Below are 19,291 nucleotides of genomic sequence, written 5' to 3'. Positions count from 1 at the left end.
TTTAGCATGCCATGATGAAACATTAACTGTAATTAACTTCAATTAAATGGACTGATGTGTAATTAAGTGTAATGTTGTTTTCACGAATATCGCATATGTGTTATCAGCTCATAAATAGCAAAGGTGTAACATGCAAAAATAAAACATCAAGATCTTACATCCAAGACTTTCCTTCAACTCTAGAAAATGTATTTGCCGCTCTATGTATATAGGATCGTCTAACGTCAACTGTTTATCAGTTTCATAACAATTTGGAGACTAAATATAACTAGAGCTGCACGTCTCCGGCACAAGCGTGATCATTTCACATTGACGCATTTATTGAAAGGAAATATGATATCACATTTGTTATTAAAATACTTGCCGTCGTTGAGCTATGTGTTAATCGCACTTATCTGAGTATGATGCTGCTGTTACAACATTAGCACCCTATACATGCTATCTAATACTCCGTAGGGCATACAATAGAACATGTTTTCTCTCCATTAATAAATATACACTACTGATGCTACAGTTCAGCTTTGGCAGCATCCTATGACGTCATCAGTTCTAAAAAAGTTTATCAACTCCAACCAACCAATAGCATTGTTCTTCATCAGCCGTCTTAAAATAGCCTCCTTTCAACATAGAAAAATCTTGCAGGAATGTTTAACGCCAATTTCTGCACTTCCCACCTGTCCTAATAAAACCTCCTTTCCAGCTTTCTATGATATAATTGGCACTTAAAAGAGACTCAACTTCACGCTAGAGAGGTCGACACTAGAAATAATCTTCCAGCACTTCATATCACCACCAAGTCCAACACTAGACGAGACGCATGTTGTGGCACTGCATGACGTCATTAACCCCAAAAACTCGTCTAAAAAGACTGCATGACGTCATCAACCCTAAAATACACTCAGATCCATGCCAGGCAGTAAACTACAGTCGGTCACAGGATTGAAGACGTTGTTCGGCTGGAAGAACGCCAGAGGCTGAATGGCGGAGAAGTCGGCTCCGACTGTATCGCAGAGAAGGCGAGACCAACTGGCGCGGCGGAGTTGTGTTAGCTGAGCTGTGAGTCAGAGACAAAGTTCAAAGGTCAGGAGTGGTGTGGGGGTTACGGAGCGGTCAGTAGTGGGGGGTCAAGAGGTCTGGGTGGTGTTTCACCGATGAACGTGTAAAATCGGGTTTCCATGGATATCAACAAGCTCCTATCTCCAACACTGCCCCAAAGTGTGACGTCAGCTTGCGAAATGCGATAGCAGCGTGGGAGCAGCGTCTAATGAAACACCGCCCAGGTGTTACGGGAAAGGAGATGTGACTAACTGATACGGCTGAGTTGGATGAGCTGCGCTATGGGTTAGAGAGAGAGAGGGAGAGACAGAGAGAGAGAGAGAGGGAGAGGGAGAGGGAGAAGGAGAGAGAGAGAGAGAGGGAGAGGGAGAGGGAGAGGGAGAAGGAGAGAGAGAGACAGAGGGAGAGAGAGAGAGAGAGAGAGAGAGAGAGAGGGGGAGGGAGGTCAAGGGTTGGAGGTCAAGGTCAAGGTTGATTGGTGGAGTGTTGACGGGTCAAGAGGTCATGAGTAAGGGTTCACAAGATTAGGAAGGAGGTTTAGGTTAGATGTGAGGGTTCAGGTCACGAATGGAGTGAGGACAGATGAAAGGCAAGAGATGGCACATTCGTTATTTCTAATTCTATGAACGTAAAAAAATGCGGTGTTCTCAAAATACCTAAACAAACACAAAAAAAGAATAAAGCAATAGATAAATACATAAATAAAAGCATTACCATCTCAATATTGATGCAAACAAGAATGTCAGGTGTTTTATAGAAAATGCACGGTTCAATCAAACGCACCTTTCGTGAAGCTACCGGGCTGTCCTCCAAGATCGTAGAAGAACCGATCGCCAAATCTCAGTCGGACAAACTGTTCAGTGATGAGACAGCGGGCGGTCGGACCTGAAATGATATGGCAGCATGACGTCATCAAAGTCACACAAATTTGGGCATCCTACTGAGACTGACATCAGAGATAAGTAGCAACTAGCAGCAGTATTACCTACCCGCACTTTGTCTGCTGCATATCGCTTAATTTAATTAGATTTATAAATAAAAATAAAAAAATCCGTTCGATGGTGTTGAGTTGTGTGCCTTAGGTAGCTTGCAACACATATTTGCATATTTGCCATTGCATGCCTATCGTTATGCATTTTCCGCGTACCTAATTGTCGCAGTGTTTTTCGTAGTACATTTGTCAGTGATATGTTTATCGCTTTGTTAGCCACTGTTTGCTACATTTCTCGCAGTACGTTTATATGTTTCCCACTCACCAAGCATCGCTCCGGGCACCAGTCGTTCCATATTGATCCCCACATACATGTCAATCTCGGTCCAGTCAGAGTACACTTTCTTCAGACGGGCCACGTTCTGTGGGTGAATACCGCAGTCAGCTGATCAAACGAGGCGAGAGAGGCGGATCGAATCCCGGGGGAGGGCGGGTAAGTTTGAGAAGGAACTTTGGTATGCAAATGTACGAAATATATTTAAATGTGCTAAGGAAAAGAGGATCTGACGCCGGAAAAATGCTATGAGACTGTTTTGTTCAGGAGCTCTTAACCAACTCCCCTTACCTATAAGCACAACATTCATTTCACGAGTCGTGGCTAACCTGCTGAACTAGAAATCAAGTCAATGCGGTAATATCCCAGTAAAATGTGTGTACAAAATGCAAATGCAAACCCATGCAATTTCAGCCTATGCTCTCTCATCCACCTCGACAGCTTCCTTGACGCAAGGTCAAACATCTCAAACATCATATGACGTCACCCCTTATGACGTCATCGCTCACTGAACACATACCTCTGACGTCATGACGATGACCAGATCGCTCCATCGCGTGATGGCCACCCCGGTACACCAGCGCAGCACGGTGGGGTATTTAGCCAAACCGTGGTCCCTGCCGCGCTGTATGTTCAGGGTGACCAGGTCCAGACCCACCTGGGATGACGTCATTGGGGTTGTAATGACGCCACTGGGTTATGAAGGGATTAGAAGACAGATGACCAAGATAGACTCGGAAGGACTTGACGAACGTCATGTTAACTGCAAGCAAAGTGAAGAAAGATGAGTAGATTGTGCATTGTGCAAGGCCTAGAGGAGTGAAAGCACAGCTTTGAATATGAACAACGGAATATTTTTAGCCTATCCATAAGCAAAATCTGCAAAATAAGGAATCTTTCTCAATTTCTTTACCTTAATATATTGGTTTCCAGAGGACCTATTCTAATGCTTTCAGAGGACTAGTCCAGTTTGTATTTTCAGTTTCATTGTGGCTGATCGCTCTCACTTCCACCGACATTCTAACCCCATCCCCACCACCGCCCCTCATTCCCATTACCCACTCCCCTACTCCCAACTCCCCCGCCCCGTAACTCACACATTCGGTAGCAAACAGCTGTCCCCGGATCTGCCCGCTAAAGTGACGATCCTGCAGCCTCGGCGACTGCTTGGTAATACCCCGAGCCAGTCGGGCTATTTGGAGACTCGCAGCCGACTCGATCTCTCCTCTGACGTCATTGGGGTTAACTCCACCGCTGGTGCCGTCAGATGAGTGTGTTCCACCGCTACCAGAAGATGAATTTGACGCGTTTCCATCATCAGATGTGCCGAAAGAAGAATCCGTCCCATCCAATGCAGTCCCAGAAGTTGAACTTGTCCCACTAGAAGAGGTACTCGCGCCGATGGTAGCAGTTAAGGGAGTTTGACCGATGCTAGATAGGAGTACCGAAGGCTCGAAGAAGGTTTCGTGGAGGGGGACGGTAGTGGTGGTGTTTCCAGATGCCGACACGAAACTGCCGGAAAGCGTTGGGAAATATGGTCAATAAATTATAGGTAAAAATTAATTAAAGATGCGAGAAAGTTAACCACCTAAAAGATCGTAGTAATTTTCAAAAATAATAGAAATTTTCGGGACTTCGCCAGCCGAGCCAACAACAGTCAACACACCGAACTAGTTTCCAACAACTCTTAAAATAACTTCTTAACTTCTTACTGCGAGCCCAGTCTAAATAAACTCCTTACTGCAACATGTCCTTGATCAGAGATTGCAGTCCAAATTAACTCCTTATTGTAGGATATCCCGAATAAGCGAGTGAAATCTCTAACTTAACTCCTCAGCAGCGTAAACTAACTCCTTACTGCAGCATATCTGGAATAAGCAAATGAAATATCTAACTAAACTCCTCAGTAGTCTATACTAACTCCTCAGCAGCGTAAACTAGCTCCTTACTGCAGCATATCCTGGATGAGCGAGTGAAATCTCTAACATAACTCCTCAGCAGCGTAAACTAACTCCTCAGCACTCTAAACTAACTCCTCAGTAGGCTAAACTAACTCCTTACTGCAGCATATCCTGAATTAGCGAGTGCAGTCGGAACCCGGCCGTGGCGAACGAGTTGGAGATACCCGGGTGAAGGAAGTCTAGGTACTCGAAGCTGTGATCTCCGTATGTCTTGGATAGGCCGACCGACTCGGCGTAGCTGTATCCTGTGGAGGGGGGTAGCGTTACTTATGGTATACGGTACTTGAACAGAGCAGAGTGTAGATTTACATGGCTTAAGACATGCGTCACAGAGCAGTTAGCTTTACACGGTGAGGCGGTTTAGCAAGGACCGTATCCTGGAAAAGTGACATGAGAACAGGGTCGAGACCACAACACTCAATATACCCTGGACCACAACAGCAACACCCAGAAGACATTTGGAGGGATATGTGTGGTAAACAGCGATGGTTTTTGTACTTCTTATCTTAAAAAAAAAAAAAAACGGGAACGCCCCCTGATACCATACGACGCATCCAAAAGCACAGCAAACTCTAAATTAGATGGACCTGTATTAATAAAAAGTGGAACAACGGAAATAAATACCAGCTAACGTACCCAGAAGCGCAGGTAACCACTCATTATATGTAATGTGCTGCCACTCTGCGATCACGATACGCCGAGCCCTCTGGAACAGATCTTCATCCGTAGCTGGAGATGTGAAGTTCCGACTGTATTGCTGGGAATGCTGGGGATGAGAAAAGGGGCGATAATTTCGTGGGTTAAATTAAAAAGGTTAGCACACATGAACCTCATGTTCAGAGCGCAATTACCATATTTTGAGTCTATGACAGGTTCTTTTACTATATTATGACAACCAATTTATGGCAAGATTTTCTTCACAGAGCCTAGAGAATGCTTTCGTTTTTTAGAACAATGCACTGCTGAATACACACTACAGTACTTAAAAGCGACGGGCTCCGAATTCCGATGGAATAAGCCAGCATTCCATTAGGTATTGCCTGCGGTTGAATGACTGGCGGCTATACACAACAGCTCCAAATGTGCCTCCTAAGGAAATGTGCATCGTCGGCAATGATTGCGATCAAACAGTAACTATACAATGCTCGTACTTATATCGCTAATTTCTACACGATTGTCCTCTCTCATGAACATTGAACATTACCAGTTTATTACCAACTAGTTACCAACCTGCAGCTGTCGGGCGATTCGGTTGTGTTCTCTGACGAACAGCGTGTGGTACATGGTCAACATCGGGTTCTCGTTCACACGGGAGTCGCCTGAAACAAATATATCGCTTGTTATTTATCGTTATATTATATATATATCTGTGTAGAATCTATGCTTGAATATTTCCGTCCATAGTCTGCATGCATTATGCAGGCTTTAAGTTTTTGTATCCAAAATCTGCGTAATATGGAAATGCAATAGCAAAAATAAAGACGCGTGTGGTTATTTCAGCACTCTATGCCCTTGTAGAGTGTTTTGCTTTCTGGACAATGCTCGTTCAATCAGCCAGCACGGAACATCCCGATTCAGATATTCAAATGCTATTTAACTACCACATTTGCGATGAGCCCATCTCGCCCTTCGCAATTAGGGGAGAGTGGGGTAATTTGGCCGGTGGTGTAAATTGGCCGCCCCCACCTGTACGATGTCTTATAAAAGTGAGTGAACTAACTCTAGTCTCTATTCATTTGTCATGGGTAGAAATAACTGGAGGACAAATGTCAAAACTTTGCCCCTCGTAGTTTTATTCAAAATTAATAAAACGTTAATTTCATTAGAAAATGGTAACTTTTACTTCTGTTTACAAAGTTGTATAACATGTAGTATTTGGGCTAAAAACGAATTCAGACATTATAGCGCCATTCTTGGGGGTGTTCAGCGGTTCCAAGAGCAATTTTATCTAATTCCGTAAAGCCGTGATGACTTTATAGACATAAATTTTCAGAATGGCAATATGGGGTAATTTGGCCGGGACTGGTGGGGCAACTTGGCCGGTGCGCTCATGGTCACTATGCTGGGACGGCCGAGTTTTCATGGTCAATTGTACCATAAATGACATGATTCATGACCAACTTTGACTACTTTGATGCCTTACTTCCGATTGGTCAACTGTAAGAGCATGTGACGTCATCAAAGGTTACCAAACGTTTTTTTGCTAATAAATCCTTACATAAAAATGGTACAGCCGCACAAATGGTCTCATTCTGTTCAGCTCGCCAAGGCGCATCGAATGATATGCATGATGACCTTGAAATCACGTGACCTTGAGGTTAAGCGACCTGATGCAACGTGACCTGAGGTCAACCTTTGACCTTGACTTCTCAAGGTCAACACATATATCTTTCGATGCGGACTGACGAGAGAATTACGATGGTACTCAAAGTTTTGGCCTAGCTTGATTACTTCAAAAGTTATTCGTAAAAAACGGTGATCGCATCTAGAGCCGCTAATTTGGCTATTTTGACCCCTGTGACCCCTGAGCCAACCTCCAAAATGCAGCAAATGCGTCATAGGACACACGTCATTGCTGAATCTGAAGCTGACTCGCAATATAACAGAAAATCCCGACCGCAAACTAACACCGGCCAAATTGCCCCACACCCCCGGCCAAATAACCCTGCTAGTGGGGCAATTTGGCCGCCTTGCAGACCTTTGTAATACGTCACAATTTCAATATAAGTAATTTCTCTATCATTTCAAGTTCACTGTCCAGTAAAGTAAAATGAATGCGACACCTGCCAGCGTTGAGAAAATGCAGAAATGTGTCGTCAATTTTAAGTTATATCGTTTTCTAAAAAAAGCGGCCAAATTACCCCACTCTCCCCTATAACGCCCCTGCGCCTATCCTGACGCTCTGTGTCAATCCCGACTCCCCCGCATCAATTCCAAAACCATGTGTCCGATCCCAACGCCCCTGCCTCACTTCCCACCCACCTGCGACGAAGCACACGTTTCCCCGGCAGCTGGTCGTCTCCCCTTGTCCATCCTCAGTAACCACCGGCACTTCCCGCGGTAGAAGGTCACCCGGACTGGTACGGAGGAGTCCTCCGGAGAAGGTACGCAGTCGCCGCTGTTCGGAGCTGTCGCTGCCGTATACCTGGGAACTGGTGATATATAGGGGACGGTGAGAAAAGGTGAGATGAGATTAGATGAGGTTAGGTGAAGGGATCAATGGAATATAAACGTGCATCGATCAAAAGTATCGAAAATACAGACGAGATAATTGCTATGAATGTTAATTTCGAAAAATCGAACTCTACTTCTTCCTACCTTTTATTCTTTTCATAATCTACTTTTTTGCGACCCTATTTGACAATGCCAGTCCTATGATTAACTCTGAAAGAGAAGAGAAAAACGTTCACCTGCGTGAAAAACACATTCTCATTTCGCCCTACCGAATTTAGCATGCATCTGAACCATCTTTCTGTCTCCGAAACTGTGTACATAAGTGACGTCTCGCTCTTACCAGTCAATCCAGTGGGTGAGATCGTTCAGCTGATTGGCCGGTCCGAGCCCACAAGCCGGTCTGGTAGACGGTACGCTCCTCACAAAATTCATACACCGCTCTTGATGTGGTCCGTAGAACGCGTCAGCTTGTCGTACAGTGATTGGGAGACACTGTAGATGGACGGGGGTTTCGGGCGGCGGGGAGTTGCGTTTTGAGCAGCACTCGATGCCGTGGCCGTCGTCTGTGGGGAGGGGAGAGAAAAGGATGTCATTTGGGACTGAAAATGACGTAATTGTTGACATGAGACAATGACGACATAAGTGTAGTGACTGGGGAGAGAATGCAATCCTTTACAGCATGGACAAAGTACGAATACATTGAGGGTAACGACTGACGTCATACTGGCGTCAGAATTGAGATACCTTGACAGAATTTACCTTCCCGAGCGTGAACGTTATTTGACGATGTCTTTGCAAGGAATGCGCTTATCGTAACATTGCTAACATTTCTAATAATTTTGCTTATTTTCTGGGATGGCAAAACAGGATTGCCATCGGATCTTTATCTTTCCGAGACAATCTGAAATACGGGTGTTCGATCATTGATGGAGCTTAGAGCTTTGTTCCCAAAACGTCCATGTGAGTAAGCATAAGTTCTGCCTCTGGCTCAATTCTGTGATTACGTTCCCTTTCATCCATCGGTATATGTTCCAACTCATACAAGACAAGAGTTATAAGACATACAAGACAAGAGTTACATAAGACAATATATTACATACAAGACAAGAGTCATGTCTCCCGACTCACCGAGCTGGAAGATGGGCGTGTGTGCCAGGTCATGGTCCATGAACTGACCCCAGGTCATCACTGCCAGCGTCCTCTGCTGGGCAGCCACCGACTCGTAGTCCATGAGGGTCTCACTGAGCAGACGCGCGTTGGGCAGCGTGGGGCTCGACGTTGGGGAGAATATACCTGTGGAAAAATGAGTCTGGTTGAAGCACTGAAAAAATGAATGTGGATGATGGACGAAAGAGGGTATATTCTATTGAGCAAGTGTCAGAGTCTCACTGAGCAGGCGGGGTTGGGCAGCGTGGGGCTGGACGTCGGGGAGAATATTCCTGCGAAAAAAAATAATTGAGTTATGTCTGTCTAATGTAGTCGATGGACAGAAGGATAGGCCTTAGGGTTTCACTGAGTAGGCGCGGGGTGGGCAGCGTGGGACTCGATGTCGGGGAGAATAGGTATACCTGGGAATAGAAACATTGATGAAACCTATTCACATGTAGGCGGAGAAAGAATGTAAGAGGGTTTTAATAAGTAGAACCAGAAAGGTGAATTACGGTATGTAAATTGTATGCCTACAATCTGAAATGTTTAAACCTCTTAATCCACATCTTTACAAGCAGGAGATGGAACAAAGGTTAACAAAAGACGACCATTGACTTACATTTGACACAATGCGCCGTTTAATAAAAAGCGAAAATCCGACGTTCCCCAGCTTCGAACGCACACTCTCACACTCAACCGCCATCCCGGCCAGCCAATCACCGCTCACCAAACCCTTTGACTCCACCCACCGTCTGAGTAGGTGTTCTGGAATATCCTTCTGAACGGAGTACGGCGGCGCCCCCACAGCGGCTGCCGGAGGTTATTACAGCTTCCATCGGCGGACCGATAGATGGCAGTGTGATCGCATGGTGGAGGCTCCAGGGCAGTGCACGTCTGGGAAGGAGAAAGCAAGAGAATGGTGATATTGAATGGAATTTGCACTGGGCCGTGTAGTTGAGTCAATTGTCTGATTTATGAAATCTTACCAAAAATATGTTAGATAATGTCTATGTCTACTAGACATAACCGAACTAGGGACAAAAAAGGTAACCCTCTTAAGTAGTTCGTAAACGTTTGTCTTTTTATAATCAGTGAATAATGCCAAAAATTGCGCTGCTAAATGCTCGTTAACCCTCTAACTAAGCTATTTAAAAAGGGATGACCTTTAATACCCTCACAGCAACACTTATAAGTATTATCAACATCCTCCCTAACATCCCATCCCCACCCAGCCCCGCTGATCGAAAACCTTGCACTAAGCTCACCTGATTTACCCTCGGAAACCGAACCACGGTAGTCTCTTCGTCTCCATCAGCCGGCGTAGAGTCTTCTTCAGTCCCCGCGGCGCCACCCGTTCTAGATGAGGAATAACCCTGGGCTGTGGAACCTGATTGGCCCGATGTGGACCTCGGTGGATAGGATGCGGATTTGGATGGGGAAGAGGAGGGAGGGCTTGTGGGTTGGGATGCTGGTCGGGTTGTTGCTCTGGTAGAGGACTCAGTGGTGGTTTCCGGCGATTGAGGCCTGACAAACACGATGGTGGGAATTAGTGTTAACAACATAAAGTATGTTCTACTCCAATTCAAGTACAAGTTCTAGAACCTAGGCAGTTGCTGAAAGAAATGCAAAACCTGAGGCTGCTCTTCTTTTCGTGTGCAGAGCCATGGAAAATGAATACCGATGCTCATCAGATTACTGTTATAACTCATTCCAAATCTAATCACATAGTTATTGACGGCATCAACTTTTGGTGCTAAAATAATTATATCAGTTCCGTCTCGCAACAGTAAGTTACTGACTGTTAAGGGCCTTCCTGCTCCTGAGAAAAAAGCCAAGGTTCCATTTCCTACAGAAGCTACCTCACCTGGTGCTGAGGAAGAATGTCGAGGTGCTCAGATCCCTGACCGCCTCTAGAGCGATCCTCTGTACTTTGGGATCGTGACGGAAGTTGAGGTTGAAGACGTGGGTAGTCGTGGTAGGCGGTGGCAGCTGTGGAGAGAGAAAGAGAGAGAGAGAGAGAGAGAGAGAGAGAGAGAGAGAGAGAGAGAGAGAGAGACAGAGAGAGAGACAGAGAGAGAGAGAGAGAGAGAGAGAGAGAGAGAGAGACAGAGAGAGAGAGAGAGAGAGAGAGAGAGAGAGAGACAGACAGAGAGAGAGAGAGAGAGAGAGAGAGAGAGAGAGAGAGAGAGATGTCAGCATGATTTCAGCGTCATTAGGTAAATGGACAAATGAACGACACCCAGAAAACGATGGTCGAGTGTCTTTTTCTCGATGTAGAAATACCGTCAGCTCTTCGGACTGATTTTTGTTCCCGTTTTATTCATGACGCTGTGATTTACTTAGTTATTTGTATTTATGAATATTAGAGTATATGGTGCTAGAGGTAACTGGTCTGAAGACTTTCGACTTTCAGTGCGTTGAGCTAACCGTTGTCACTCACTCGAAGTTCGTCACGAATGTTAAGTTACGTTAGCTTTAACGAGCTTAGCAGTGACAAGTTTCTTTCTCCGTTAATTGACTTGTGAGTTGGCAGCTGACAATACCCCGTAACTATCAGCTGGTTTATGAGAGTAGGCAGTGTCAGTAATTGGGTAACTGTATTTAGACTATTTACCTGTCCAGTGGCTAGCAGTTGGTCGGTCGAGTTGGCCATCTTATCCACGTAATCATCGGCGGCCTGAACCACTGCTTCTCGGGTCGCCCTTGACTGTGACGGGAAATAAGTGAAAGGTATCAGAAAGCGAAATTCCGCTATCTTAGAGGGGGACATTCACGAAAAATGCGAGGTGTTCGTGGGAAAAACTTTTCGCTAGATTACTTTTTGCGGGGAAAGCTTATGATTTATTTATTTGGATACGGAAACCACACCCTAATTGGCTATTTCTCTACCATTCTATCCTCCCAACCTCTGAATAGCTATTCAATTTGTACCCCTGCCTTTTATTTCCTATCATTTATGCATGGTGATGCTGATTGGCTGCTTAATCTGTACCCACACCGCTAATTGGTACGCTCCGGCTCAAGCCCCCTCTCCACCTCTGATTGGCTACCATATCCCCCTCCTCACCGCTGATTGGACGGCCTCCTCCAGGGCTGCCTCCGTCTCCGATCTCCCATCAGCCGTCTCCTCCGGTAGGCTAGTCAGAATCTGTTTGGCGGCTCGGGGGAGAGCGGAACGGGCGATGATCTGGAGGGTTTCCTCCTGGAGATCGGGGTACTCCTGCTGTGAATGACGTCAGAAGTCAAAAGTTGGCAGGTTTGTTGAATAGGCGATTGGTGATAGCATGCTTGTAAGTGTAACTCTACCAGTGGCGTATCCAGGATCTTGAAAAGGGGGAGGCCAAACCTGCTCAAGGGGCCCCACCCTTACCTTAGGGGCCCCAGTAGTGGCGTACTTAGCCCACGCCCAGGTGCGGTTCTTTGCCACTTTCACCATGTGAGGGAGCCTTTTTAGGCACGCTCGGCAATCTAAAAAAGAAAAGAAAAATGTGAAAAAGCCATCGATATCGATAGCTCTGTATGTAGTGTAGGGGAGACCCGGGAGGTATGGGCCCCCTGGAGGTATGGGCCATCGCAGTTTTGAAGAAGTGTTGCGTATTTTTACACATTTGACCGCGTAAACTGGTAGCAGCCATTCCGTTATACAACCCACGTGATTTTCAAAATCTTCCTCACTCTTCTTTGGCAATGAGCGGTGATAAAGCGTTTTTGCCCTCTTCGAGTAAAATACTGTACATACAGAAATTCTTGATAAATTTAAACCAGGCTCGTTTTATGTCAGACTAATGCTAGGATAAAGTTTAAAGCATGCAAATTAAGACTGGATAGACAATTTGAAGCTTTCTTGCAAGATTATGAGCTGAGATGCTACGCAAATTCTGGCGTCCTAACCGGGAGGTTCGGGCCACCCACCCCCGTTGAGCCTAATTGAATAAAAAGATGTTTCAATTGAGTGTCATCTTCAATAAGTTTTACTTTTGTCGCGCAAGGTTGAAAATTTAACTTCAAATTTCATTCGAACAGAAAAATATTATTTATCTTATTTCATGCTGCATGCTTGAGTTTACCAAAATGCATATGTGCCCAAGTGACCTCTATGAAGAAAGCTGTTGGCCGCTTATGCGGTTCCTGGGCTCTAAGAGAGATCAAGGTGATACCAGCTACGAGTATTGTTCTCATTGTCGAGAAAAGAATATGAAACATGGCACCGGCCCATACCTCCCGGTGTATTTTGATGGATCGGAAAAGCACATTGTTTATTGAAAGTTATCTCGAGACAAAATAGTTGATCCCAGATGCTCAATAGCAGGCACATTTTGCAGGCGAAAGGCAATTTCACGTGCACAGAGTGAAAAAAAACGGGTCTAGCCACTGCCCACTGGAAGAAAATTGCCTTTTCACATAACCGGCCCATACCTCCCGGGTCTCCCCTACAATTTATTTCAGCAGTAGGCATACAGTTTTTTTTTTTTGCTTTGGTCGTCGCCGGGGCCACTAAAGATTATCAAGAGCAAAATGTTTTGTCAATTTTTTTGTACGATTGTAACATTTTTCAAATGGCAGATGTCAATCTCTTTGTGTCTTGCGGTGGTTGACGGCTGATACCCTGAACTTTAGAAGGGCCCGACCCGGGTTGAGCTCTGATCTAGACTCTGATGGCTCTATGTCGCCCACATTGGCCTCACTGCGACCTCTGAAGGCTCATTCTGGCCTCTGAAAGCCCCACACCGGCCACAGAGTGAACCACGCTGGCCTCCGGGCCCCATAATAGCCTTAGGAGACCCGTGGCTGACCTCATAGGCCCCCGCTGGCTCTTGGGAGTCTTTGAGTCAGTCTGACGACCCTATGCCGCTCTCGAACCCACGCCGGTCTCTAGAAGCCCATGATGCCCCCTAAGGGTCCCACGCCGGCCTTTGAGGGCCACTCCTACCTCAGGGGGCCCAAATATGCATAAGATCTGAAAAGTGGCTGCCGAGGCCCTCGAGGTGGCCTCTAATGGCCCGACGCCAGCCTATGAAGGCCCGCGCTGGCTTCTGAGGGCCCAGCACCAACCTCTGAAGTCTGCAGTCAGATGACATATGGCCCCACGCTGGCCTCAGAGGGTTCACGCTGGTCACAGAGTGCCCCACACTGGCCTAAAAGGGCTCCACATTGTCTTCAGAGGGCCCCAAGCTAGTCTCGGTGGCCAATGGGCCTCAATCTGACCTAAGAAGGCCCCATGTCGCTGGGCTTAAAGACGCTGGACATAGACGGCCCCATGCTGGACATAGAGGGTCTCACACTAGCCTTACAAGGCCCAACACTGGCCTTAGAAGGCCCCACACTGGCCTTAGAAGGCCCCACACTGGCCTTAGAAGACCCCACAATGGCCTTAGAGGGCCCCATTCTGGCCTTAGAGGGCTGAGCGCTGGCTCCTTAGGACTCTACACCAGCTTCAAAGGATCCCACGCTCGAGTCTAAGCTTCTTTATGGCCGCCAAAGCGACCTCTGAGGGCCCACGCTAGCCTCTGGGGGCCATGAGGGCCATCAAATGGCATTTTAAGATAGTTTGACGCAGTTCGACTTTATTTATGCTTGGGCCAGTACTTTGGATGAGGCCCTGAAGGTCGTTTCTCTTGGGACACTCAAGCAGGCACGTTCCCAGGATTTCGCCCAGGAGTGGGCCGCCTGCTCTCAAAGGGGCCCACGGGTCACCCGGATGCCGCTGTCAACCCAGGCAGGGGCGTATCCAGAACCTTTCGATGAGGGGATTGGGCACAGTGGGTCCGGTCCCCCCTTGCAGACGGGCCCCTCTGTCTATCTGTCTGTCTGTCTGTCTGTCTGTCTGTCTGTCTAAGCACTGAGAAAATGTGCAAAATTGGCAGGTAAAAATATCATTTTTTGCTTGAGAAGTATGTATAAAATGCACGGTATTTTATGAGGAAGTGAAGCGAGCGAGTGCCTCAGAGTCACCTGTGTTAGTCTCTCAGAGGTGTCGGTGAAAGGCCGTCAGATGCGCTGGTGTGGGGTCCTCACAGGCGCCGTTGTGAGGGCCTTGGGGCTTAGAGACACTGGTGGGGGCCATCACTTAGGCGTGTGTGGGGCCCTGAAAGTCACTGGTGGCCCTTCACAGGCCGGCAAGGGACCCCCAGAGGTCGGTAAGAGGCCCTCAGAGTCGCTGGTAAGTGACCGTCAGATCCGCTGCATAGAGCCCTCGGAGGCGCCGGTGTGGGGCTCTCAGAACCGCCGAAGTAGGCCCTTAAGAGGCACTGGTGTGGGGCCCTTAGAGGTGGCAGTGGAGGCCCTCGCAGGCGCCGTTGTGAGGGCCCTCAGAAACACCGGTGTGGGCCGTGGGGCCATAGCAAACGGGTATGGGGCCCTTACAGCTGATCCCTTATTGGCCGGCAAGAGCCCTCAGGGCCGGCAAGGTCCCTCAGAACCTGGCGTGAGGCCCTTCTGGAGATAAGTGTGGCTACACAAGAGTCCATGGGGTGTTCTCACAAGCCCTGTGGTCTCCTTTCCAGTTGAAGCGTTGCCAGCGCGAGCCCTCTGCCGCCACTTGGCACCGCAGGGCCTCTCGGGCCCGAGGGGACCCTAAACCCTATAACAGACACGTGCCCCCTCGCCCCTGGCCATACCATTGAATCCGAGTGGTCATGGGCCGTTCAGGTAATCAGGCGTCTCTCAGGTGACCAGGGATCTTTCAATTGACCAGGAGTCCACCAGGTGACCAGGGGACCCTCTGATAACCAGGGGACGGTTATACCAGGGGCTCCACGGGTAACTAAGGGCATTTATGTGACTGCAGGGGCCCTTCATATAACCAGGTACTCCCCGGGTAAACATGGGCCCTTCAGGTGACCAGGGTTTCTTCAGATCACTGGCCGATCAGGGGCCCCTTAGATAACTAGGGGCCCCTCAGGTAACCAGGGGCCCCTCAGATAACCAGGGGCCCGTCATACCAAGAGGCCCCACTGATAACCAGGGGCCTCTCAGGTAATCAGGGGCTCTCAGGCAATCACGGGCCCCTTAAGTAATCAGGGGCCCCTCAGGAAACCAGGGGCCCCTCAGGTAACCATGGGCCCCTCAGATAACCAAGGCCCCTCAGGTAACCAGGGCCCCCGTAGCCAGGGGCCCTTCAGGTAACCAGGAGTCCTTCAGATGACCAGGGACCAATCAGGTAACCAGGGCCCCCTCAGATAACCAGGGGACCCTCAGGTAACCAGGGCGCCCCTCAGGGCCCCCATGGCTCCCTTGGGAACTTCACTGCACTCAAGTGACCCAAAGGGCCCACTTGCATGTTTGATGCCAAAGGGGGAGGCCATGGCCTCTTGGCCTCCCCCCTGGATACGCCACTGAACTCTACCAACAATACATAGTTTCAACTTATTTTGGCACCTTTTTCTTTCTCTCTTTTTCTCTCTACCCTCTCAGAGTCTCATAAGTCTCTCTTTCTCTTTCAATCTCACTTTTCGTCCCTCTCCCAGGTCTTTCTCTCCTCCCTTCATTCTTTCTCCCTTAAACCTCTTCCTCCCACCTTTTCCTACTTCCACCTACATGACCCTTCACCCCTCATCTGCATCTACCGGTTTCATCCCTCTTTCCTCCCTCCCTCCCCTCTCCCTCCCTTCCCACTCACATGCGGTATGAAGTCGGTGATGTCGTTATCTGCGAAACAGACGACTCCCTGGTCCCCGGACGGTAGAGAACAGAATATCAGAGCCTGGTCCACCGCTTCGGGACATTCGTGAAGGGGTACACAGCTACCTGTGGAATACAGAAGAGGTAGAAGTTAAACACATGTCGGTAGAATACGAGGGTAGAGAACAGAATAGCAGAGCCTGGTCCACCGCCTCGGGACATTCGTGGAGGGGTACACAGCTGCCTGTGGAGTACAGAAGGGGTGGAAGTTAAATACAGAAGGGTAGAATACGAGGGCAGAGAACAGAATATGAGGACATGGTCGACAGCCTCGGGACATTCGCTAAATGGAACGCAACTACCTGTGAAACACAGGAGAGGTGGAATTACTTGTGTTGGAGGGGGTACCTCCAACTGACTTGTGCAGTGTGCACGGCACCCTACTAGCCGGTCTCTAGCGATGTGCCAAATTTGGGCACAATCGGCCCAGCCGTTCTCGAGATCTGGAAGCGGCACCCTGCACGTGCGCACGTGCAAAATGGGTCCCAACTGACTTGCGCACGGCATCCTACTAACCGGTCCCTAACTGTGTACCAAATTTGAGCGCAATCGGTAGAGCCGTTCTCGAGATCTGGAAACGACCCCTGCACGTGCGCACGTGCAGCAGCGCCCCAACTCTGGCACATGGATATGCAGTGCCTAGTGGGTGCCTACCTACATGCCAACTTTCAGCGCAATCGGCCAAGGAGTTACCGAGATATTGCAACAATTACAAAACGGACACCTCTTCGTTTTGCACGTGGCACGTGCATAAGGGGTCACCCACATGCATCGGGAATAGTCCAATACTTGGTAGAAGGAATGAAGCTACCCTATAAAAATTGCCGCGTGTAAATCGGTCAAGTGGTTGCTGAGATATAAGCCTCGCAAAAGCGTGACCACGGCCGGCCGGCCGCTCATACTCAGAAATTTCCGTTAATCTAAAGGTGCCCTGACACTTGCACGACTTTTGTTCAAGATTTTGTCGTGGCAAGCCGTGACATTTTCGTGCACGAACTGGGATGGCTCCCGCACTGTTCACGACTAGTGCACGACCAGTTCACGACGATTTCACGAATAATTCACGAATGCGTGCCCATCAGTGTCCACATTGACACGGACTGGTACGACGAGTTCACGCATACTTTCCGCATAGTTTGCGCATAGTTTACGCACTTTCCGCATTGACACGACAAGTTTGCGCAATTTGTATCGACTTGGGCATGCCATATAAAAATGGGACCTCCCATTTACCAATTTCTCCGTGTCCTGGCCTGGCCCATCGTGAGCTCCAGTGACGCAAGTGTCCTGACCGTACTCAATGTGACCAGTTTGACCTATCGTGACTTTGGCTGACCTCTGTGACCTGGCGTGACCCATCGTGACCTCTGTGACCTAACCTGACACGGTGTGACCTAATTTGACCTCTGTGGTCTAGCCTGAGCCCGTGTGACCTAGCTTGACCTCTTTGACCTGAAATGACCCGTTAAATACATTTTCGGTCATAACTTCCCATCTAGGCGTCCAATCGACTCGGGAAAAACACCAAACAATCCCAAATTTTGCGCTGCGAAGCAAGCCGAGATCCACACATTGGCAAGGGCTGGTACGACGAGTTTACGAATACTTTTGCATAGTTTGCGCATAGTTTACGCACTTCCCGCACCGTCCCGACGAGTTCACGACGAGTTCACGAACAGTTTGCGCATAGTTCACGGTCCGGTCACGAAATTTTGTCGTGACCAAAACTTTGAACATTTCAAAGTTCTCGCCCCGACATGGCACGAAGTCACGACGAGCTAACGCACACTTCACGTCAGTTTACGACTAGTATGCGCACGGGCACGATTCGATTCGTGCCAATGCGTGCCACAAAATCGTGCAAGTGTCAGGGCCCCTTAAGGAAAGACTACGCTCGCTTCGCTCGCTCCGTAATAACAGTGGTGGTAGGGCCTGATGCATGGCAACAGCTCTTAAATGTTACTTAAATTCGTCACAACTCACAACCATTGAGTTAAGTTTGCTGGTAAGCTTTGCATCCGTGCAATCTACCATCTAGTTAGTAGACATTTACAATATATTGTGAGTGCGTGTATCAAAAGTTAGCAGATATAAAACAACATTATTTTGGTAGTCTGTCTTAATTTAGCTGACACCTACCGTTTGGAAAATAATTAAACTCATCAAGGTGTCTCAGAACGCTCCTCTTTCTCTACCCTTCCTCCCCATCCCCACTCCTCACCTGTAGGCATGGTCGTCGTCTTGGTCGGTTTCATTCCCTGAATCATTGTCTCATTCAGCTCCCTCTCACACAGCTGCTTCAACACCTGCGGCGTCCCATTTCTACAAATCATGATCGTGCAGTTGAACCTCTGATCGAGGAAGTAGGCGACGTCGTTTCCGGCAAAGCTGTTCCCGGCTGCATCATAGCAGAGCTGCGCGACAGACCAGGCGAGAGAAGTGAAGGCGATCGTGTAGAGAAGAAGATGCTTCATGGCTGGGTGAGGAGATGCTCGGACGATCAGAAGAGTTCATAGACGATTTGAATCTTTCCTCTCTGCTCTGGCGGACGGTCTTCAACTCCGCTAGCACCTCAGAAGACGACAGATTAAAAGAAGCTTTTTACAATTAAGGTTTATGCACGATTTACGCCAAATCACAGTCGGCACCTTCAGAAGTCCTTCACGAGTCACTTTGCCGCAGTGTTATCATGATGTGTCACACAGTTTCCGTCATCACTTTTTACACTTCGTGACACACTCAGTCATACTTCACGTCACTAGTCTACGAACCAACCTTCCGTGTCACGCGTCACGTCACGGGTACCTTCGTAACCCGTCAAGATCACCAAACCCACGAATAAACCTCACAAACTGTTATCACGACCGTCCCTATGCAACCCTACCACGAACTGACTCTCAACCAGACGACAGTTGAGACGACACACCCCTGTACCACTGCAGCTTTCTGACATCACCCCCCCCCCTCCGCCCCCCGGAAGTGGGGGTACAATCCGACCGGGTCAGC

The 19,291-nt window shown here is 48.1% G+C and overlaps 1 protein-coding gene across 2 annotated transcripts; it reads right to left on the bottom strand.

The window, feature by feature from the left end:
• Positions 1–302: 302 nt before the first annotated feature.
• Positions 303–19,214, bottom strand: LOC122393148 (peroxidase-like). 2 transcript variants are annotated; one of them, XM_043388882.1, is made up of 18 exons: positions 18,507–19,214; positions 16,224–16,351; positions 11,673–11,828; positions 11,220–11,312; positions 10,470–10,594; positions 9,871–10,129; positions 9,355–9,499; positions 8,585–8,749; positions 7,797–8,019; positions 7,265–7,434; positions 5,513–5,601; positions 4,919–5,048; positions 4,383–4,527; positions 3,419–3,833; positions 2,842–2,979; positions 2,313–2,409; positions 1,840–1,941; positions 303–1,054 (listed from the first exon to the last, which is right to left on the bottom strand). In XM_043388882.1, the coding sequence occupies exons 1-18, from the start codon at positions 18,757–18,759 to the stop codon at positions 888–890; spliced, it is 3,000 nt and encodes a 999-aa protein (XP_043244817.1). In that variant the 5' UTR covers positions 18,760–19,214; the 3' UTR covers positions 303–887. The 2 variants fall into 2 exon arrangements, with proteins under 2 accessions (XP_043244817.1, XP_043244818.1); XM_043388883.1 differs by having other exon boundaries at positions 11,673–11,825.
• Positions 19,215–19,291: the final 77 nt, after the last annotated feature.

Source organism: Amphibalanus amphitrite, unplaced genomic scaffold, assembly GCF_019059575.1.
Source record: "Amphibalanus amphitrite isolate SeventyFive unplaced genomic scaffold, NRLGWU_Aamphi_draft 000518F_arrow, whole genome shotgun sequence".
NCBI classification, from domain to species: domain Eukaryota; kingdom Metazoa; phylum Arthropoda; class Thecostraca; order Balanomorpha; family Balanidae; genus Amphibalanus; species Amphibalanus amphitrite.
The sequence above is the reverse complement of the archived record's forward strand: the minus strand, read 5'-3'. Positions and strand labels throughout refer to the sequence as shown.